Source organism: Salvelinus alpinus, chromosome 16 (assembly GCF_045679555.1).
Source record: "Salvelinus alpinus chromosome 16, SLU_Salpinus.1, whole genome shotgun sequence".
In the NCBI taxonomy this organism is placed as follows: Eukaryota; Metazoa; Chordata; class Actinopteri; order Salmoniformes; family Salmonidae; genus Salvelinus; species Salvelinus alpinus.
In genome coordinates, this window is record NC_092101.1 from 16085134 (window position 1) to 16108806 (window position 23673).

Genomic DNA, 23673 nt, shown 5'->3' on the forward strand with positions numbered 1-23673 from the left:
GGTCAAAAACAGCCCACAGACCACCTCCAAAGACCTACAACATCATCTTGCTGCAGGCTGTGTGGCCAGTGGCCGGTACTGGGAATCTTGTTAAAGTTGAGGGTCGCATGGATTCCACTCAATATCAGCAGATTCTTGGGAATAATGTTGAAGAATCAGTCACAAAGTTGAAGTTACGGCGGCGCTGGATATTTCAACAAGACAACGACCCAAAACACTGCTCAAAATCTACCCGGGCATTTATGCAGAGGAACAAGTACAATGTTCTGGAATGGCCATCCCAGTCCCCAGACCTGAATATCATTGAGAATCTGTGGGATGATTTGAAGCGGGCTGTCCATGCTCGGCAACCATCAAACCTAACTGAACTGGAGAAGTTTTGTAAGGAGGAATGGTCCAAAACGGTCCAGAATCCAGACACTCATTAGAGGCTGTTATTTTAGCAAAATGGAGGCTCTACTAAATATTGATGTGATTTTTCTATTGGGGTGCCCAAATTTATGCACCTGTCTAATTTTGTTTTGATGCATATTGCACATTTTCTGTTAATCCAATAAACCTCATTTCACTACTGAAATATTACTGTGTCCATCAGTTATTTGATAGATCAAAATGAAATTGCTGATCCAAACACCCAATTATTTATAAATGGAAATCATGGAAATTGTCAGGGGTGCCCAAACTTTTTCATACGACTGTAAGTATATGGATGAGCGATGGCCGAGCTGCATAGGCAAGGTGCAGTAGATGGTATAAAATACAGTATATACATGTGATATGAGTAATGTAAGATATGTAGACATTATTAAAGTGGCATTATTTAGAGTGGCATTGTTTAAAGTGACTAGTGATCCATTTATTAAAGTGTCCAGTGATTGGGTCTCAATGTAGGCAGCAGCCTCTCTGAGTTAGAGATTGCTGTTTAGCAGTCTGATGGCCTTGAGATAGAAGCTGTTTCTCAATCTCTCGGTTCCAGCTTTGATGCACTATATGCAGCAGCATACAGGGAAACGAGGATCTGAGAAGCAGCCGTTCACTATTCTTGTTCTCTCAGTTGAACTACAGTACTGTACAGAATGTCTCACAATGTCTCACAGTGTGCTTTCAGGAGGCTCCAAGGAAAAGCTCCATTATATTTGTAAAAGATTATTATACTATTTCCCCTCTCCAGAACAGCACAGGGATTCAGTCATTCACTATTTATAATTGGAACTTGGCTGTACATCCAGCAAAATATAGTTGTTACAGATTCTGCCAATGGTCTATTGTTGAAGTTAAGGAAAATAGTGTTGTTTTTTTCCTGACAAAAACTGTGATACTATCACAGCCCTTTAAGTCGGTTTCATTGAGAGTTTTTGTTTCAAAATGGAATAAAAACCATCTAATCTCACAAAAGCAATATTGGTGACACTTCTTATGAATACCCTCTTCGTAATGGTTTTTATTATGCGTAATAAAATCTGTGTGTGATTATTATGTATCAAGCATTGCATCTAAAGCAGGGGTGTCAAACTCATTCCATGTAGTAGGGCCTAGTGTCTGCAGGTTTTTGCTTTTGCTTTTCAATTAAGTCCTAGACAACCAGGTGTGGGGAGTTCCTTACTACTCAGTGACCTTAAGTCATCAATCAAGTACAAGGGAGGAGCGAAAACCAGCTGAACCTCGGCCCTCTGTGGAATGAGTTTGACACCTGTGATGTAAAGTGTTATAAATGTGCATATAGTGCAAAGATGGTACTCACACAAGAAGTGTTGCCACATGGTGTTGCCCTCGCAGTCCTTTGCATCATAATGTTGTATGACCTTTCTGTGAGTAGCACTTGAAGTTGGTCCACCAAGGGACCATCTCTCTCAGAGAAACAGTACAGATACATCAACACTATGGATGGAGCTTCAGTGCTTACACAGTGGAGAGGAAGCCTTCCTACAATACGCTTAAAGAATGATTTGGATACTATTCCTTCAATAGGATGTCCTAAAATAAGACAGGATTATCTATGGGACTTCTCTATATAAAGCCACATAAGGAAAACCAGTGGGATCCTGAACCGGGAAGAGCACAGTTGTGTATTAGTGAGGCGGTAGTGTCTACATAACCCCAAGAGATACTCACTAGTCTGCTCATTCTCAACACTTTGGTTCCTTCCTTTGTTTCGCCTTGTTACCGGAACACAGAAAGCCAATGCTCTGCACAGTTAGCGTAACCCTCTTTATCTTCTCCTCCACCATGGAGTACAGTTTCCCCAAGGTGCCGCTTTAGCAAATCCCCATTCATTAAATAAGCACCCGGCGAATGGGATTATATCGAGCATGAACGTTTGATATGGAAAATGGACGTATTAAGGCATGGAAAAGAGGACTGGAGGGAAAGATGGAGAGGAGAAATGAGGGAATGAGGGAATGTTAGAGGATTTGTGGCGAAGCTGTGTTTATATTGGTGATGAGTATAGGGATTCTTGCTGAGGTTAGCTAAGGGCCTTGGGGGCCAGAGTGGGCCATTGATTGTGGCGCGCCTCAACACCAAGGGCCAAGGAGGCTCTCTAAACATTATTACGAAGGGAGACGTAACAATTACCAGAGGAGTAATAAAATACACTATATATATATATAAGTATGTGGACACCCCTTGCAACGCTCACTACCGAGTTCCAAACTGCCGCTGGTAGCAATGTCAGCACAAGAACTGTTCATCGGGAGCTTCATGAAATCGGTTTCCATGGCCGAGCAGCCACACACAAGCCTAAGATCACCATGCGCAACGCTAAGCGCCGGCTGGAGTGGTGTAAAGCTCACTGCTATTGGACTCTGGAGCAGTGGAAATGCATTCTCTGGAGTGATGTATCACGTTTCACCATCTGGCAGTCCGACGGACGAATCTGGGTTTGGCGGCTGCCAGGAGAACGCTACCTGCCCAAATGCATAGTTGTATTTTTTATTTAATCTTTATTTAACTAGGCAAGTCAGTTAAAGACAAATTCTTATTTACAATGACAGCATACCCCGGCCAAACCTTCCCCTAACCCGGGCGACGCAGGGCCAATTGTGCGCCGCCCTATGGGACTCCTGATCACGACTGGTTGTGATACAGCCGGGATGGGGTTGAGGTCAGGGCTAAACCCCATCAACCCCATATAGTGCCAACTTTAAAGTTTGGTGGAGGAGAACTAATGGTCTGGGGCTGCTTTTAATGGTTCGGGCTAGACCCCTTAGTTCCAGTGAAGGGAAGTCTTAACGCTACAGTATACAATGACATTCTAGACGATTATGTACTTTCTTTGTGGCAAAACAGCTTCTATCTCAAGGCCATCAGACTGCTAAAGAGCAATCACTGTTTCAGCATGACAATGCCCCCATACACAAAGCGAGTTCCATACAGAAATGGTTTGTCGAGATCTATGTGGAAGAACTTGACTGGCCTGCATAGAGCCCTGACCTCAACCCCATCGAACACCTTTGGAATGAATTGGAACGCTGACTGCGAACCAGGCCTAATCGCCCAACATCAGCGCCCAACCTCACTAATGCTCTTGTGGCTGAATGGAAGAAAGTACCTACAGCAATTTTCCAACATCTAGTGGAAAGCATTCCCAGAAGAGTGGAGGCTGTTATAGCGGACCAACTCCATATTAATGCCCATGATTTTGGTATGAGATGTTCGACGAGAAGTCATGCAGTGTACATAAACCTGAAGGAACTGGAAGAGGCACCCTGACAGAAACAGGACAAAGAAAATCAATATTCTTAGGTCTATGGGTACAGCACAGCCTTTCACAGAGCCAGACAGACACCACAGTATCAAGGTCTCGTACGAAGGCTGGAGACAAACTGAGCATCCATATCGACACTATCCGCAAACAGGGGCCATACAGTATGCCAAGCTGTTTTCTCCAACCCAAATTTAACACTCCAATTCAGGGCTTCTTGGTTATTAATGTGCGGTGGGTCTGATCCATCTAAGAGCCTTGGCAAAGCTTTAGCCAAGGAGGCCATAATTCCTATTTCCTGTTTGCCACCTCTCAGACAGAGTCTCAGATTGGTCTTGGTAATTTAAGGGTCCGAAAGACAGGCTGCACACTGTAAACCTCCTTCTCCTTCTGCTCTATAACTCTCTGCACACGAATGCCAAGTTGGGAGTCTCTGTGTAAATTTCCTGCAGGGTTACCTTGTGAAGTATGAAGCAGATCGTAAACTAGGAGGTGGATATATGGCAGAGGACTTTTACAACCCATTTGCAGTATACTTGAATATAAAACAATATAGTTCCACCTCCATTTCCAGATACTCTGTCATAATGTCACTGAGTAAATTTGCTTTAGATTGTACATTATGCAAATGAGGAAGCGTAATTAACCCCTTACATGCTGACTCGACCCCTTGCGCGTGTGCGCCATCGCGTGCATGTTGATTTAATCCCCCAATATCAGACACAATCAGGACACACCAGACACGATCAGACACGATCAGGTTGACATATCAAAACAAACTCTGAACCAACTATATTAATTTGGGGACAGGTCAAAAAGCATGAAACATTCATGGCAATTTAGCTAGCTAGCTTGCTGTTGCTAGCTAATTTGTCCTTGGATATAAACATTGGGTTGTTATTTTACCTGAAATGCACAAGGTCCTCTACTCCGACAATGAATCCACAGATAAAAGGGAAAAACAAGTTTGTTTCTAGTAATCTCTCCTCCTTCCTGCTTCTTCTTCTTCTTTGGACTTTATATGGTGGTTGGCAACCAACTTTAAGGTGCATTACCACTCCCGACTAGACTGGAGTGTGGATCTCAGTTCATCTTTTAATCACCTACGTGGGTATATGTTCCTAAAAACCAATGAGGAGATGGCACGTGGGTATATGCTCCTAAAAACCAATGAGGAGATGGCACGTGGGTATATGCTCCTAAAAACCAATGAGATGGCACGTGGGTATATGCTCCTAAAAACCAATGAGGGGATGGGAGAGGCGGGACTTGCAGCGCATCAAGCATCACAAATAGAACCAAGTTCTATTTTAGTGCCTGGCAAACCAGATGCTTGTTGACACGCGCAAGCAGTGTGAGTGCAATGATTGGATAACATGTATGTGTACATTTATTTTGCAACGCTCACGTATGCAACGCGAGCGGTGTGGTCAGCATGTTAGAGTCTATTGACGCACCGGTACATCAATATAAGTAACATAATTAAAAAATCCCCATCAAAATATGTCAGTTTAAGTTAAAGACATCTGCGGTGGAAGGTGGCCGAGTTACAGCGATGTTTGTCAGACCATGACACATCCCGAAAAATCAGTCTTCTCACGAAAACAGCTGTAGCATCAGAATGGTATAGGATAGACACTTCAAAACCATATTCCTTTTTTGCCATTTATGAATGTGTTATTCAATTTGCTTCTATGGGATTTGGTACTAAAGGCCAAATTCAATACTTTATCAAATACTTATATATATTTTTTTTAATACCTAAAAGAGTTCTACAATTCAAAATCAAATCCCCCAACATCTTAGACTCTAGAGAATTAAAGGGTTTTCAATTAAATGTATGCATGTTTACATTAGGCATACATAGCGCAAGAAAAATGCCTTCTCTGGCGTATTCACCTGTCCTGATTTCAGTGTGTGGGTGCGTGTGCGTGTGTGTGTGTGGTGTCTGGCACTCATGGACTACACATGTGTGATTATGCATATTTATCCCATCGGGAGCCGGGTGTATGTGGGTCCATCTGTATCTGTATGTGTTTAGCTGGAGGGCATGTGAGGTAGGGAAGTGGAGCATGGGTTGAAATAGAGCCTTGCTGGTCTTATCCCCATGTTATACATGGATAGTTAGTATTAGTATTGTATTAGTGGAAGTGGTGTTGGAGGGCCAGTAGGAGGCAGTAGTATGCACCCTTTCTTCTGGTCTAAAAAAATATCCCAATGCCGCAGGGCAATGATTGGGGACATTGCCCTCTGTAGGGTGCAGTCTTTCAGATGGGACGTTAAACGGGTGTCTTGACTCTCTGTGGTCACTAAAAGATCCCATGGCACGTATCATAAGAGTAGGGGTGTTAACCCCGGTGTCCTGGCTAAATTCCCAATCTGGCTCTCGTACCATCATGGTCACCTATTCATCCCCAGCTTACAATTGGCTCATTCATCCCCCTCCTCTCCTCTGTAACTATTCCCCAGGTTGTTGCTTTAAATGAGAATGTGTTCTCAGTCAACTTACCTGGTAAAATAAGTTTAAAAAAAAGAAAATACAATAAAAATTAGGATCCCCAATAGCTGTTGTTGAAGCACACAAAACATGAGATAATACAGAACATCAATAGACAAGAACAGCTCAAGGCCTGAACAACACACATTTAAAATAAGAACAATAGAACCAAAAACAACGATCTACGAACAGTTACACACATACATATACATATGCCAATGAGTTAATTTGGTCAGATAGGGGTGAAGCTGTGAGATGTTTTATTCATGTTTTTTTTAAAGCAAATTTTGCTGTTTGCTTGAGTCATTTGAGATAGGATGGAGTTCCATGTCATAATTTCTCTATATAATACTGTGCGTTGCCTTAAATTCGTTCTGGATTTGAGGACTGTGAAGATACCCCTGGTGGCATGTCCGGTGGGGTAACTAGGTCTGTCAGAGCTGTATGCAAGATGATTATACAGACAATTTGGAATTTTCAACACATTAATATTTCTCACAAAAACAAGAACTGATGCAGTCAATCTCTCCTCTGCTTTGAGCCAAGAGAGACTGACATGCGGGGTGACAGGTAGCCTAGTGGTTAGAGCATTGGGCCAGTAACCATAAGGTTGCTAGATCGAATCCCTGGGTCAACAAGATAAAAATCTGTCGTTCTGTTCCTTGGCAGCCATTGTAAATAAGAATTTGTTCTTAACTGACTTGCCTAGTTAAATAAACATGCATACTGTTGACATTAAACCTCAGTGTACATTGAAGGACAGAATGTGCTGCTGTGTTCTGGGCAAGATGCAGCTTTTATATGTCCTTGCAGCTGCACTTGACCATATCACCGGGCAATAGTCAAGATTAGATCAAACTAGAGCCTGCAGGACTTGTTTGGTCAACGGTGGTGTTTATCACAGACAGACCACTCTTTAGCTTTACAACAATTGAATCAATATGCCTTGACCATGACAATTTACAGTCTAAGGTGACACCAAGAAGTTTATTCTCCTCAATTTGCTCAACAGCCACATCATTAATTCACCAGATTCAGCTGAGGTCTAGATATTAGGGAATGAGTTGTACCAGTACCAAATACAATGCTTTAAGTTTGAGATAACGTCTAAAATTACATTATATTATGTTCAGCACTGGTTTATTACTAGCCACCCATTCTAAAACTGACTGCAACCCTTTGTTTAGGGATTTCACTAGCTGTGGTTGCTGACATGTATAATGTTGAATTATCAGCGTACCTATACACACAGGCTTTAAGGCTATAGGTAGATTTCGTAAAAATAGAAGACAGTAAAGGGCCAAAACAGCTCCCTTACGGAATACCACACGTTACATGTTTTACATTAGAGAAGCTTCCATTAAAGACAACCCTCTGTTAAAGGGGAGGGGGCTGAGACCAGCACATTACAACAATACCCTATACTCATATCATGATGAGATAGCTAGAGAGAGAAAGAGAGAGAGAGAGTGAAGGGGGTGGGTGAGAGACCACAAAAAGGAGAGTGGCGAGAGAAGAAGGCAGAGAGAGACAACAAAAAGGAGAGAGCAAGAGCGAGAGAGAGAGAGAGAGAGAGACAGTGTTACCTGTACATTTTCTCTTTGTTTATTATCTATTTCACTTGCTTTGGCAATGTAAACATATGTTTCCCATGCCAATAAAGCCCTTAAATTGAAATTGAAATTGAGAGAGAGAGGTAGCGATAGAAAGAGAGAGCGAGGCTATTTTTCCAGGACAGATCTGGGCTGTGTTGTGGGGCTCGGGGGACAGTGTTACTGCAGTAGCTGATCATTGATTAAAGGGGCTTATGAACTTCCACCTGCAGCAGTAAGAGAGGACAAACACTGCCCCTCCTCCTCCTCCTCCTCCTCCTCCTCCTCCTCCTACTCTCATCCCTCTCTCTCCCCTCACCCTGGGCCATGATCTACCCTTTTATTTACCTGCTCACTCACTCAATCCAGCTGGATGTGGTTGGATGTAGGAAACGAAGCCGTACAGTGATTTGAGGCATGCATTCCAAGATATGCAGCTACCAGATGTGCTATGCTGCATTATTCATTCATAGTCATTTATTCTACATAGGACATCAGTGTTCCTTTCACGGACATGAACTTTGCACTGAAATAGGTATTTAAATATTTCACTAGAACTTTCTAAGCAGGAAGTCAGCCCTACTGTGTGGATTTCAAACGAGGCCAAGAGAAAAAAACTCTTCAAACAAGGATGTTACCTTCCCTTCCTGCCTTCATTGCGGAGTAAAAAATTAAACCCCATTCCCATCAGGGTGACTCAATGTTTACAAGTCTATACATGCTGTATCCTTCTGAACATGGGCAAGGGCCTCGCTCGGCGAGAGACGGGGGGAAGAGTCAATTACAGCTCGCATCTTCTAGCTTCCGTCAACATTGATTTGCCGGGGCCTAAGAGCTCAGCCTCTCACAGCCTGCCTAATTGCACTAACCCTGACCCTCTAATTACTACACTAAGGCTGTTTCTATTCAACCAGTTCACAGCCCCTCTTTGTTTACAGCAGCACTCTCTGATGCCCAACATACATAGATAGAGAGAGAGAGAGAGAGAGAGAGAGAGAGAGAGAGAGAGAGAGAGAGAGAGAGAGAGAGATGATGATCAAATATACAGACAACAAATTCCAATTGGCTATACTAAAACTCTTTAACATCGTCCTTAGCTCTGGCATCTTCCCCAATATTTGGAACCAAGGACTGATCACCCCAATCCACAAAAGTGGAGACAAATTTGACCCCAATAACTACCGTGGAATATGCGTCAACAGTAACCTTGGGAAAATACTCTGCATTATCATTAACAGCAGACTCGTACATTTCCTCAATGAAAACAATGTACTGAGCAAATGTCAAATTGGCTTTTTACCAAATTACCGTACAACAGACCATGTATTCACCCTACACACCCTAATTGACAACCAAACAAACCAAAACAAAGGCAAAGTCTTCTCATGCTTTGTTGATTTCAAAAAAGCCTTCGACTCAATTTGGCATGAGGGTCTGCTATACAAATTGATGGAAAGTGGTGTTGGGGGTAAAACATACGACATTATAAAATCCATGTACACAAACAACAAGTGTGCGGTTAAAATTGGCAAAAAACACACACATTTCTTCACACAGGGTCGTGGGGTGAGACAGGGATGCAGCTTAAGCCCCACCCTCTTCAACATATATATCAACGAATTGGCGCGGGCACTAGAACAGTCTGCAGCACCCGGTCTCACCCTACTAGAATCCGAAGTCAAATGTCTACTGTTTGCTGATGATCTGGTGCTTCTGTCACCAACCAAGGAGGGCCTACAGCAGCACCTAGATCTTCTGCACAGATTCTGTCAGACCTGGGCCCTGACAGTAAATCTCAGTAAGACCAAAATAATGGTGTTCCAAAAAAGGTCCAGTCACCAGGACCACAAATTCCATCTAGACACCGTTGCCCTAGAGCACACAAAAAACTATACATACCTCGGCCTAAACATCAGCACCACAGGTAACTTCCACAAAGCTGTGAACGATCTGAGAGACAAGGCAAAGAGAGAGAGAGAGAGAGAGAGAGAGAGAGAGAGAGAGAGAGAGAGAGAGAGAGAGAGAGAGAGAGAGAGAGAGAGAGAGAGAGAGAGAGAGAGAGAGAGAGAGAGAGAGAGCATCGGCAACATCATGCAATCGATCGTGGGGCATCAGATCCCCTCCTACGGATTAGCAGCATATTATGATGAGGAATAGATTTTATAATTATACAGCATGATTACATAAAGGCTGATAATGTTGATGGTAATATAGACAAAAGAGAACCTACCTGAAGGGTTGAGGTCATAGCCCCAGGTGGGCACAAAGACACCAAAGGGGTTCTTCTCTGTTTTCTCTGTGGTCATAGGGGATTTGTCCTCCTTAGATTTGGGGTTCCTCCCTCCCAAAGGCTTCCACCCTTTTCCCACCACGAACGACTCTGAAACGGCCAACCTGGACTCGGCCTCACGATCGCTGCTCTTCAGAATGGACACTGGCGTGGTCAACTGAGTGGAAGCTGTGGCCGTTTGTGGTCCATCTCTGGTCAGAGGTGTGGTACTGATTGTCTTCTCTCTCTCCACCGGAACCCATACGATGGAGATAGGAGGCTCCCTGGTGGAATCTGTTTTCTGGGTGTCTGCTATGGCAGTTTTGATGGTGGTCAGGGGCTCCATAGGGGCTGCAGGTCTAGAGGTAACCCCAGGTGTGGTGGCCTCATCTGGGCTGCGTTGTCTCTCAGTCACTCTGGTTGTGTTCAGGTTCTGCTTCCTGATCACAGGGGAGAAGTCACCTTTCTTACTGGAGGTGGCTGGAAGCAGTTTCTCAGTGGGGCGTCGGACATAGACAATCTCTCCCCTGGCCTCCTCAACGGTTCCCCCCGGGCCCTGGCTGGAGCCTGCAGCAGAAGCAGCAGCTGCAGGTGAGGTGGTGGGCTGGTCCACCAGCTGCCACTGGGAGATAGTGGTGTGTTCTGCTACTGTCTGGCTCTGTGTTTGGGTCTGGGTGGGTTTCAGTCCAGACACAGGAGGCATTGTGCTGCTGCTGGCACCGCTGGCTGGATTGGGGTTACCGTTAGATCCAAAGCCTCTTGGTAAGTCGTTCACTCCTCTCCCGCTTCCCTCCGTCTCTGTCTCTTTATCCCCCTCCTCTCTTTCTAGGACGTCTCGGGGGATGCTGTGGTCCTCATCCTGGTCCCTCCCCTCACCAGAGTAGTTCTCTGGGTTGGTTGGCAGGGTCATGACCTCCAGGGGCCCTGCTTTGGCCTCCATTGGCTCCCAGGTGGAATCCTTCCCCACGTAGGCCATGTGTCCCTCCGGCACAAGCTTAGAACCCTTCATGGCCTTGAGGGCCCATCTCAGCTGGCTGCCTGTGGCTGGTGCCGGGGCCCCTGGGGATGAAGCCAGCTCATACCTGGTGCCATGGTGGGGGCCTCCTGATACATTGAAAGCCTCCACAGTCTTGCTACTACCACCGGGCCCCAGTTCTGTGAATCCTGCAGGGGGACAACACACAATCATTAACTTAGAGTGGGAGGGAAATCGGTTGTATTATTTTAATTAAATGCGCATTGAATAAGCAATCATAAAACACGGCTGTCACGCTGCCTCCAGTGCAGCAGTCATTATATTTAAATCATTAAAATCGAGAGTTTCATTATGTATTATCCTTTTTATATTATTTATCCATTCTTATATCTTTATACCCAGATGTGTGACATAGTGTACAGGGTTTTCCGTATGCAAACAGAAATAAAGTATAAGATATTAAATGGTGATTGGTTGTTGTGTAGATCCCCAGGAAGGATGGTTATTCATTTGTATGCTGGAGGCAAACCCTCATTCACGGCAACAATTGACTATAATTCTTGCTAAATCTGTGAAAATATTTATTCTCATTTATTCCATCGTAGTACAAATAATGGTGCAGCTGTTTGTATTCCAGCACAAAGCGCAGTAGCAGACACACATTGCGTATCAGGCCCAGCACACAAATTAAGAGAATCTGGCCAAGGCAATTTCACATTTCATACTCTCTGTCACGGCTGTCTTCCTCGTCTGAAGAGGTGTAACAAGGATCGGACCAATACGCAGCGTGGTAGGTGTCCATGTTTTAATATAGAAAACTGAACACCAATACAAAAACGTGATCAAAACGTAACAGTCCCGTGTGGCACAAACACTGACACAGGAAACAATCACCCACAAAATACCCAAAGAACATGGCTGCCTAAATATGGTTCCCAATCAGAGACAACGATGAACACCTGCCTCTAATTGAGAACCAATCTAGGCAACCATAGACTTACATAAACACCTACAATGAACACAACCCCATAACTCTACAAAAAAACCCTAGACAGTACAAACACCCTAGACGAGACAAAAACACACAAACCACCCTCGTCACACCCTAACCTAACCAAAATAATAAAGATAACTAAGGCCAGGGCGTGACACTCTCCTAGAAACTCTCCTAGACCCCAAACCAAGCTACAGTCAACCAATCCCTGTATAAAACAGTAAAAACGTGTAAAAAACACTATCCTTTATTGACTTCCTATACTATACAATATATACGCCAGGGTTGGGGTCAATTCCATTTAAATTCCAGACAATCCAGCAAGTGCACTGAAATTTCAATTCCAATTATCTTCAATGCTTTTCAATGAGAAAACATTTCAAATGGAATTGGAATTTGGTTTAATTTCTGAAATGGCTGGAATTTAAATGGAATTGACCCCAACCCTGATCTACACCATTGCTTATTCAGATTAAGCACACCGCTTTGCTCCTTCTAGTTAATATACTACACCATACTGTATCTACACTATGAATTATTCAGATGAACTGTGTGGCTTGCTTTTCAGTAGTGCATCTCTTCAGGGTATTACTGTATTAGACAGTAGGGATGTAAAGATTCACAGATATGCATTGGTCCCTGGTACATTGGTCTGCGGATCCCAAACCGATCCAAATGTAGCACGCATCAGTCACAAAATAGATTCAAACTTTATGAATCACAGGTGACATTTTTTGTTGTTGTTGCTCATATTCAATTCTTTCTACCTTCCAAAAATACCTCCCATCTTTTGTGACAACTGATGCGTCCTCCCCTTCAGTGTTGAACTGCATGTAACTGTGTTGACAGTCATTGATCTGCAAGTCATTTAGCATGCCTGAACAACCCAATCCAATATCAGTAGGCTATTCAAACTGCGCACTGTGCCCGGTTTCGCATGGTTACCAACGCAAGGTAGGCGGCCTGTTCCTGATCTTGCACAACTGCACTGCACCTTTAGCAATTAAATGCTAAAATGGCTTTATGTGATATTAGGCTGTATTAGTTGAGTGACATCCTATGTAATTTGCTAGGTTATTGTTATCTATGCGCTGTTAACATTTGTGTTTTTCCTGAATAAAAGTAAGCTATCAGAGACATCTCTCATCTGGCTATACCTGCTAAAAGGGGTTTACAATAGATATTATTTTGGTTGTTCAGGTTCAGCATCAGCATCAGCAATAGTTTTGGTAGTTTTGCTTTAAAAACTTCAGCGTATATGTTCATTTTCTATATACAGGGTAAAGTTGCTAATTTCATAATGAGGACAGCAATCACTTTTGCGAGGAGCACTGCATTGGCCAAAGTGAGAGGAGAAGAGAACATTGGCTAATTTGTAAACGATAAACACTAAATCTGCAAAAATGTTAATTAGTGGGTGATGGTGATTTCAAAACAAAAGTGAGGGGACAAAAAACAGGTTACATTGCCCCACCTAATCTGATAGTGGGGTGGTAGATGCCTAGTCTCCTTTATGGTTCAGCCCAGGTGCCTACATACACCATAGACATACATATTTTACACACATACACCACACACACAGATCCAGCTCAGAGAGGCCCAGCTCATAAGCTCCATCAGAAGCAGATTTTAATATAGAATGGAAAATGTACGTGTTTATGCAACAAATGTTAGCGCATAGAACCGAATCCGAATCGCACCAAATAGTTTCTAACGAAAACGTGACGTTCCTGTATCGTATCGGTGCACATGTATTTAGATACGTATCAAATCATCTTGAAAGGTAAAGATGCACATCCCTATTAGACAGCTACAGTACCTTCAGAAAGTATTCATATCCCTTGACTTATTCTATATTTTGTTGTGTTACAGCCTGGATTCTACACTCAAAACCCATCTACACACAATACCCCATGATGACAAAGTGAAAACATGTTTTTAGAATTGTTTGCACATTTATTGAAAATTAAATACTTAATTTACATAAGCATTCACACCCCTGATTCAATACTTTGTATAAGCACCTTTGGCAGCGATTACAGCTTTGAGTCGTCTTGGGTATGTCTGTACCAGCTTTGCACATCTGGATTTGGGGATTTTGATTGTTCATTCTTCCTTGCAGATTTTCTCAAGCTCTGTTGAGTTAGATGGGGAGCGGTGGTGAACAGCAATCTTCAAGTCTTTCCACAGATTTTCAATGAGATTCAAGTCTGTGCTTTGGCTGTGCCACTCAAAGACTTTCACATTCCTTGTTCTGAAGCCATTCCAGCATTGCTTTGGCTGTATGATTGGGACCATTGTCCTGTTGGAAAGTAAATTTTCACCCCTATGGGTGAAGCAGGTTCTCATCAAGGATTTGCCTGTATTTGGCATCATTCATTGTTCCTTCTATCATTACCAGTCTCCCAGTCCCTGCCGCTGAAAAGCATCCCCATAGCATGGTGCTACCACCACCATGCTTCACGGTAGGGATGGTGTTAGATGGGTGATGAGCTGAGCCTGGTTTTCTCCAGATATACAGTAGCGCTTTGCATTCAGGCCAAAGAGTAACGTTTTTGTCTCATCAGACAACATCCTCTTTTGCCTTTTGATCTGTTTCTCAGGAGTGGCTTCTGTCTGGTGGTAGCTAATCCTGAGAAAAAGGCACATGACAGCACGCATGGAGCTTGCAAAAAAGGCACGTGAAAAGCCCGGATTGGTGAAGTGCTATAGAGACTCAGCCAAGGAACTCTGTAGTTCTGTCAGAGTGATCATTGGGTTCTTGGTCACCTCCTGACCAAGGTCCTTCTTGCATGGTTGCTCACTTTGGTCAGACGGCCAGCTCTAGGCAGAGTCTGGGTAGTTCCATATTCTATCCATTTCCCAATGGAGACCACTGTGCTCTTGGAAACTTTCAACACTAGAAATTGTTTTATACCCTTCCGCACAAATATGCCTCATTACAATTCTATCTCGGAGATCTACGGACAGTTCCTTGGACTTCATGGTATAGTTTCTGCTCTGGCATGCACATCTCAAGGATGATCAAAGGAAATTATATGCACCTGAGCTCAATTTTGGAGTGGCATAGCAAAGGGGTGTGAATACTTATGTAAATGAGATATTTCCGTATTTAATTTTCAATACATTTGCAAAGATTTATAAAAACATGTCTTCACTTGGTCATTATGGTGTGTAGATGGGTGAGAAAAAAGATTTAATCCATTTTGAATTCAGACTGTAACACAACAAAATGTTGAATAAGTGAAGGGGCATGAATACTGTCTGAAGGCACTGTACGGTATAGAGTACCTCAAACCCAGCTTCTACGTCTAGCTCAACACAGAACAGCAGAGCGTGCTCTCTGAGGTGCAAAGCACCACAGCAGGGGCTCTGGTTGTACTACATAATACAACAAATTACTGTGGGTAGAAACATACACAAATATGTCGACAAATGAAATATTAGAAAAATACTAAATTATTCAGAGGTCTGCATGTTGCCTTCGCCTATGTACTATATGAGTGCGGATTCATTTACATAAGAGATGTAGACTGTGTTATTATCTAATTAATTATTGGAATAATAGCTACTTAACCACTTTGCCTTCACATACTGATGAGATAATGAGTGATTCAATTAATTAATCAAGTCTGATGATCTATTCTAATGGCTTATATATTAAATAAAAAGAGCATACTATATACAGAATGCGTTATGATAATTTCATGCTAGGCCCCGTATTATGAATGTCATATTTCACTGCTGTCGTTTGCTGTGAGTTTTGGCTTACAATAAGTCAACACAAAACAAACATCATCGTACTGTGATAAATTGCCTACAAACGACTAAATCGAGGCAAGTCAATTATGTGCTCCATTGTGGGTTTTCAGTGACAGCGGTGCTGTATATCAGCTGTTTATCCGTCTCTTTCTGGGGTAAACAAGCGGAGTCGAACCCTCAGGTCACAAAGCATAATGGGAGAAGAGTTGAAACCTTCTCCGGGACACATTATATTAATGCAGTCTCAGCACTACTGTTGTAAGATACGGCATCTAATTAACACACACAGACTTACACACACGGACACGGACTCACACACACACAGACTCACACAAGGCCTCACATACACACACACTAGCACACACCCAGACACGCTAGTGTAGCACATGGGGATGTGTGAAATCTACTCCTCAGCCTGAAGAGTCCCCACTTGCGTTAGCTTTTTACATGGCGTGACTGGTAACACGCTTTGGGAGGGTGGTCATGTGTGCTAGCAAAGCAGAGGTCCTGGGTTCAATCCTCTTTTTGAGACGAATCAGGAGGAAGCTGTACTCGCTAAGCAAGCAGCGTGACATCCGTAATACTACCACATATGCTAACACACACATGCTAGCACACACGCGCTAACACACATGCAGTAAGATATGGCGTCTAGTAAAGATGACAGGGAAAAGTTATGATGTGGCGTGTGAATCATGTCACACTCATCTATCTGGAATGTGATGTTTTACCAAAATTATTTATTCCCACAATGCTTTGCTAAAGCTATGTGGGGAAACAGGGATTGAGGTTCAAGTGTCAAGATTCACATGCAATGTCTTTCCTGACACTTTACTCGAGACGTGCTTCTTCACAATTCTCCACCCTAGCTTCCCGCCAGTCAGAATAATAAAAATGGCAGCATCGATGATGAAGATTTCAGAGATGCAAGTAACAGCCCGCTCAATAACGTAGTTAATATCAAGCGAGCGATGCCACTTTAAGGGGATGTATCAATTGAAACAGCTTCCTACAAAACTTCAAAAGTCCCTTCCTGATGCCTCCTCTTCTACTCTCTTCTTTTTGTCCTTCACGGTTTCCCTCCGCTCATCAACGCCATTGATAATGACCGCCTACATTCACCCAGGGTCGTCCTAAATGGGGGAGACGTAGATGGCAAAGAGTGCGGCACTGAGCACCTAGCCAGCCCTGCATTACTTGGAAAGAGGCTGTGAATAATGTATGCAGACTAAAGCTATATTTTCATTCAGCATAAAACATTAACACCTTGGGGTTGGCTTTTTGGTTTCAAGGAGTCCTGGCATAGAAGGGGCCCTACCTTTATTGAACCAACTTAAACACCTCTGTGCACGACAAGCTCGTTCTCTCTATTCTTAGCCCTGGTGACTGTGTTGTGTAAGTGGTGGCCTGTATGATAAAACATTGCTTGGTTGCCGGTCTGTCCCTCCTTTGCACAGCAGAGGAATCACAGCTATTGATTGTGGTTTGAAGTCGCAGGGCTCTCAAGTGGGGAATATCCCAATATGGTGACCTTTACGACCCACACACCTAGCTCAGCTCTATGGGGAATTAACTGGGGTTTTGGTCACTGAGCCAACAGACAGAAGTAGACATGAACACACACACACGTACACCTACGTAGACATGTACACAGAGAGACAGATGCACACACACACACACACACACACACACACACACACACACACACACACACACACACACACACACACACACACACACACACACACACACACACACACACACACACACACACACACACACACACACACACACACACACACACACACACGGCGACCTGATTCCAGATAGACCTTATTTGTATCTATTCACATCAGCTATTGCTTTGGCCTGATTCGCTCTCTGCTCTAATTTTCCTCTTTACAGTGCATTTCTCACCTCTGCTCGAAGCAGGCTTAGTGAAGGATGGCTCTGAACAAGTGCTAACATACACTTAAAGTGCATATAAATTCAATGTAATTTCTCCCTGGGAAAAACAAAGAAGGAAATGGTAGTAATGTTTTGATATTCTGGAAATTCTAACATCTGTAACACAGAGACGGTGTCTAGGAGCAACAATCTGAAATGCAGAATGTAATTTTTTATTTTTCATAATGATTAATAATTTTCCTATTCTACTTCCATTGTCCTCCACAGAGTAGCTGAATGTTTCTCCCGTAAATTTTGTACTGAGACAGTGTCTAACAGTATGAAACAAACCTCACCATAGCTGGCATCCATAGAAACCATATTTTCAATGTACTACCTTCGTAAACAGCGCATTTTCAATTTCACACAAGCCATTGATTTGGAAGAAAATACTGAGGCCGGGCAATATGCCTCGGAAATAGGAACGAAAAAAGAAAATTACTTTTAGAGAGAAAATGTAATGAACTACATTATAAAGAGACAGGGTGTACTCAGACAACCCACACATCCTCTCTGATGGATGGATTGCAGGTGGGTCTTACCATTAGAGGAGGAGGCTGAAGGGTTGGTTAAGGATGTGCTTGAATCCTTCCTCCCTGGCTGGGTGTACAGGATCACAGGGCCAAATGGGACCACCTCTTTCTCCTGCTCAGTCAGACCCTCCTCTGAGCTGGTGAGCCCACCGGTGGATGTCTTGAGCGAGGAGCCTCCGCTCCGATGCTCCATGATGCCGTTGTCAGTGCTTCCTTTGCTGCCAAGCTTGGACTTCCCTTCGGTGGGGTTGACCTTAGCCGACCCTGGGGGTGCCTGGTCTGCCACAGTTAATGTCCCCTCAGGCAGTGAGGCATGTGTGGCTGGGGGAGGGGCCTCCGTGTCAGTCTCCACAGAGCCTGTCCAATACTTGAAGGGCTTCATCAGGTTGTTGACGAAGCTGTGGAGAACGCTATTGGCAGTCTGGGCCTGGAGCGTTGGAGAGGTCTGGGAGGAAAGAGGGGAGTCCGACGACCCGAAACGCCCCTCCTCGTCTCCCTCACCCTCCACCTCCTCCTGGGCAGAACCTCCGTGGGTCTCCAGACTCTCCAGGGCAGACAGACTTAGGGTACTGGTCTTGGTCTTAGGGCTGGAGGAGGCGTCCTGAGGGGCTCCAGTCTTGGATCGGTCCTGGGTCTCCTGGTTCTCCTGGGTACCCTCCCCTGGCTGGAGATGGATTACCACGTGCTCCTCTGAGATCTCAGAGGACTCGTTGCCTCTAGCGATGGAGCTGATTCCCTCCTTGTCCAGGTCCACGATGCCAGTCCAGGTGGAGGGTTGGGGGAAGGGGTCAGAGCGCTGGGGCTCAGTGTCTGATGAGTTGTTCTCTGGCTCTCTGTATTGGAGGAACCCTGGCTGGGCTGCCTGGACTCCTGCTTCACGTTCTGGAATTATATAAAAATAATATATTAGCATTCTTATTTGCTTTCCTGGCAGTAAGGCATGGGCTTTAAATAATAATCTTTGCAATAAGCTGTGAATCGTCCATATTCTTATATGTTGATGACCTCTGTTTTTCTTTCAATAATAAAGTATAAATAATACATGTAGACATGTTCTTCCTCTCTCCTTGGGTTACAAAGTCTAAGATAAGACTTCATTATGTCTGTATCAATTTAGTCCCTGTCAATCATCCTCCATGACACGCCGAGGAGGTAATGCTGATCACACGCTGCACAAACACAATCAAATCCAAGCACATAGCACACAGGGGTGTACAGTCGTTCCAAAGTGAACTTGAAACTAAGTTAGACAAATCACCAGTGGTCCAGTAACATTATAAACACTCTAGAATGACACTGCAAGGACATTGAGGCTACAGCCAGTGTACAGAACTCTGCTGGGTCTCTAAGTCTGTATTGAAAGCTTGCAGATGCTGATACCAGACACTGGCTGGTTGCTACAGTAGAAGATTTCAGATCCCAGAAGGGACCAAAATGTCACTGAATCCCCTCTGTATTAATTCATGCATGAGACAAACAACACGCACTAATTAACGGGAATTAAACAGGGCGGTTGCCATGGTGATGGCGACCCTGCCATTACCTCGGTAGCAGTAGGCGTCGAAGCGGGTGGTGGTTACTGGGAAACCGGTGCGGTTGGGGTTGTGGTAGACAGTGCGCACCCCCGGATCATCCCCGCCACAGTTGCGCCGGGGAAGATTTATGGGGTAGCGCACGCTGCCGTCAGCCAGCCAGCCTGGGTCACACTGGTCCAGGCCGGCCTGCCAAGCTAGGTAGAGCTGCCCTGCCGTGGCCAGCTGGGCACTTAGAGCGTGGCAGTGGGTAGAGGCTGTGGCCAGGCTCAGCTTCTCTGGTACAGACAAGTGGAACACCTCACCTGGGAGAGGAGGGTGGAGACGGAGAGACGGAGGTAAAATGAGGTAGTGTAGGGGGAAGAGAGAGGTTTGGGAGGTACAGGAGCAACGGGGGAGGATGGGAGTACCATATGAAGAAGAAGGGGCGATATAATTACAATAAATTATGAGATGAATAGAGTGGTGTGGAATGTAATATGAGAAGTGATGATAGACAAGATTGAACAGGTCAATAAACCAATGACTCACACAGAGTAAGAACCATAGAATACTCAGAACCACTGGACACCCATCCTGTCCAGCTAGATAGCCCAGTCATATGCAAGGTGTCAACAATGACACTCTCTGAAAATGACCTACTTCCTGCTACAGTATCACTATTAACTGAACGGTTTGGCTCTTCACAGTAACAAATTACCCAGGTTCCCAAGTGCTATTTTAAAGGCACCTGCTGTGAATAGGACTCAATCCTTCTGTAGAAGTTTCCTCTGATCCTGGCCACGGAAGTATAACTCACCACCCAGCTACAGCTTAAAATGAGTCAGGCGGTTCCAGCATCGTAGCTCCTGGGGGCGTCTGGGGATTTGCAGGGCCTTGCATGACTAAAATCTAATTGACGCCTCCCTCCTACCTTGCAGTTGCTTGGAAAAGCAGTAGACATCAAACAGCTCATCAGGGGCCAGATTGCCGTAGTTGCGCACTCCAGGTGAGTCCTGCATGTCGCCATAGCAACCAGGCCTGGGAGACTGGATAGGGTACCTGAGGAGAGAGGGAGGGGTAGAGGAAGGAGGGGAGCCAAAGAAAATCAGGAATTTCTCCAGAAATCTCTCGGCTGGGGGGCGAAAAGCAATCTATATCCGGGCTCCGACTGTGCAATTACTCTGAAGTACATTGATTCAAACAGCATTGAGGGTACAGGCTAAATGCTGATTAAGAGATTATGTATACAGGCATACAGGGGTTTATGGAGGACAACAGGAAGGAAGGAAGGAAGGAAGGAAGGCTTATTACACACTCAGTAGCTACAATCATGCATGTGCTCGGTTTGCAACCATTTTCGTCAGACAATGTTATGGCTAAATCTCCTATCTCAGCCTTCCATCCTGGTAGCTGATGTCTCTATTTTTACATTATTAATTGCACGTTTGCCTCCTCATTGATGTGTAGCCAAGTAGCTCTGGAGATGGAGCAATTATATGTGTCCCAGGTGGGGAGGAGAGGAGAGGATAGGATGCAGTTCTCAGGGAAAGCTGTCGAGGAGAAATATGCAAGCTGCTTCTCCAGTGCAATTATTGGGAAGACGTTTGAGATAGAGATGTGTCAAAATATCCACACAGACCTTAACTGTCCTACACACGCGCGCATGCGCGCACGCACACACACACTGACTATCCGTCATCAACAGACATAATGGGAGGCGGCAAGCTGAAACACAAACATCAACATGAAAGGTAGTTGAGGGATAGTTGTGGCTAAAATGGCGGAGCGTAATGAGGAATGACAGAGCTAGCCTCTGAAATGTTAACAAGCAATTACATCCTTTGATATAAGAGATTCAGAAGTTCATGAGGGGACCACTGGGGTCAAAAAACTTTGCATACCTTACTTTCTGAAAGTCATTTCATTCCTTGGTTCCTTATTTGGGCCACAGAGAAATTTTATGAAAGCGAGTTGCCTATCAAAGCCTTGTAATTTTTCGTTAGTCTGAAGTAAACATATACTTTGCCACTCTTCATAAAGATGTATTACCTCTGACACTTATTCATCAGAGACATTGCTTTACATTGTTGCAGCAGATAAGTATCAAAAGTAAACAATTTATACAACCCTAGCAGATTTTCTCCCAACATCGGACACTCTCTAGCAGTTAAAGGATTAAATCATCTCGAGCTCAACATTTAAATGGACTGGAAAATAACGTTAAGTTTTGCAACTAAAGACACCCTTGTAGCTAGCTGACCACCGATTAAATTCGACTGCGCGACAGACCACACATAATTTAATATCCAACTTTTTACCTCTGAAATATAGCTAATATAGGCAAGTATTTATTTTTTTAACCGGAAGGCTAGCCAACTAATGTTAGTCAACTATCTAGCCTAGTGGTTAGAGTGTTGGACCAGTGACTGAAAGGTTGCTGGATTGAATCCCTGAGATGACAAGGTAAAAATCTGTCATTCTGCCCCTGAGCAAGGCAGTTAACCCACTGTTCCCCGGGTGTCAAAGACGTGGATGTTGATTAAGGGAGCCCCCTGCACCTCTCTGATTCAGAGGGGTTGGGTTAAATGAGGAAGACACATTTCAGTTGAATGTATTCAGTTGTACAACTGACTAGGTATCCCCCTTTCCCCTAGTAAGCACTTCGGATACGAGGTTGGGGGTCTCTTTTTTTGCAAAAAATTATACGGATATATCTTGTAATTGAACAAAATAGTAAGGTGGCCAATAAATGGGAACCGTATGCCGATAATACGTGACATATTTTTTTGCTAAACCCCTGATAGTAGTAATATTTCCAGCTAATATTTTTAAGACACCAATAATCACAAAACATTGATGGCTTGATCACAAGATAACACGGTTGAAAGTAATATATTTCTTAAAAGCTGTTGAATGTGCCAATAATACGTGGTGCTACGCTAAATGCTGTTGTGGCATTTCTTTTGATGTTTAAACTAATATAACGACCCTGGGTTTATAAGCGCGGATATCGACTCTGCCGCTTGAGCATGCTTTTGGGGCACGGTTGATAGTGCGCTGGACTTCGGGCTAGAAGGTTGATGGTTCGAGACCTGCTCCCTGTCTGTTTCATTACACTAGGTAGCTAGCTACACACACTCGACCAGTGACCGCATCTCTCAATCCATGTTTGGATACGGGGCGCACACAATCTCTGTTCCGAACTATGACAAACCATTTATATAATTTTTGGGGCGGGAAATTATACCACCACCCAAAAGAGCACTTTGGAGACTGTAAGGACAAAAAGGGCATGTGCTCTGCATAGGTAGAGCCCTATCTGCGCACATGCCTGCCTTTAACCATAGTGGCCATGCTGTGGTGTGTTTTGCTGTGTCAAGCTTCATGCCCGGTCGTTTTGCCCTTACCTCACGCTCTGGTCAGAGAGCCAGCCGGCATCACAGTTGTCATACCCGTCGGCAAAGGTGGCCTGGAGCTGAGCAGGCGTGGCGATGACAGCCGAGTTCTCCAGACACACCCGCTGGGCGTCGGGGAAGGACAGGGCGTAGCGGTCGTGGGGGGCACGGTAGTGGAACAACACACCTGAGGAGAGGCAACACCAGGGTAATATGGAGACATGGACGCACGCTTGTACGTGCACAGACACACGGCTCAAACTCTACATTACCATGTACTTCAAAATATCTGTATCTGCACAGGAAGTTGAAAAACGGCTCAAAGTTCATTTGCATCAGACTGGCTTATCTTTAGGGGAGAGATCTTGTCCTTAGATACAGTGGATGACAAACAGCAACCATGTTTGCTTTACTGCTTTAGCTTACAGTCCACAGCAACGCCATATCTTGTTCTCATATCCAAAAAAGAAACAGTGATTTGAGAGAGATAG

At 44.2% G+C, this 23673-nt stretch overlaps 1 protein-coding gene across 1 annotated transcript in view; it reads right to left on the reverse strand.

The window, feature by feature from the left end:
* The window catches only part of LOC139540947 (neurocan core protein-like), a 207004-nt gene that overhangs the window by 104316 nt on the left and 79015 nt on the right, over window positions 1–23673 (reverse strand). Inside the window, exons 5-9 of the mRNA XM_071345030.1 lie at window positions 23195–23369; window positions 20719–20846; window positions 19817–20110; window positions 18283–19155; window positions 10023–11225 (exon numbers count right to left, since the gene is read on the reverse strand). Coding sequence (XP_071201131.1) covers window positions 10023–11225; window positions 18283–19155; window positions 19817–20110; window positions 20719–20846; window positions 23195–23369 — 2673 coding nt within the window. The remainder of the gene's footprint in view (window positions 1–10022; window positions 11226–18282; window positions 19156–19816; window positions 20111–20718; window positions 20847–23194; window positions 23370–23673) is intronic.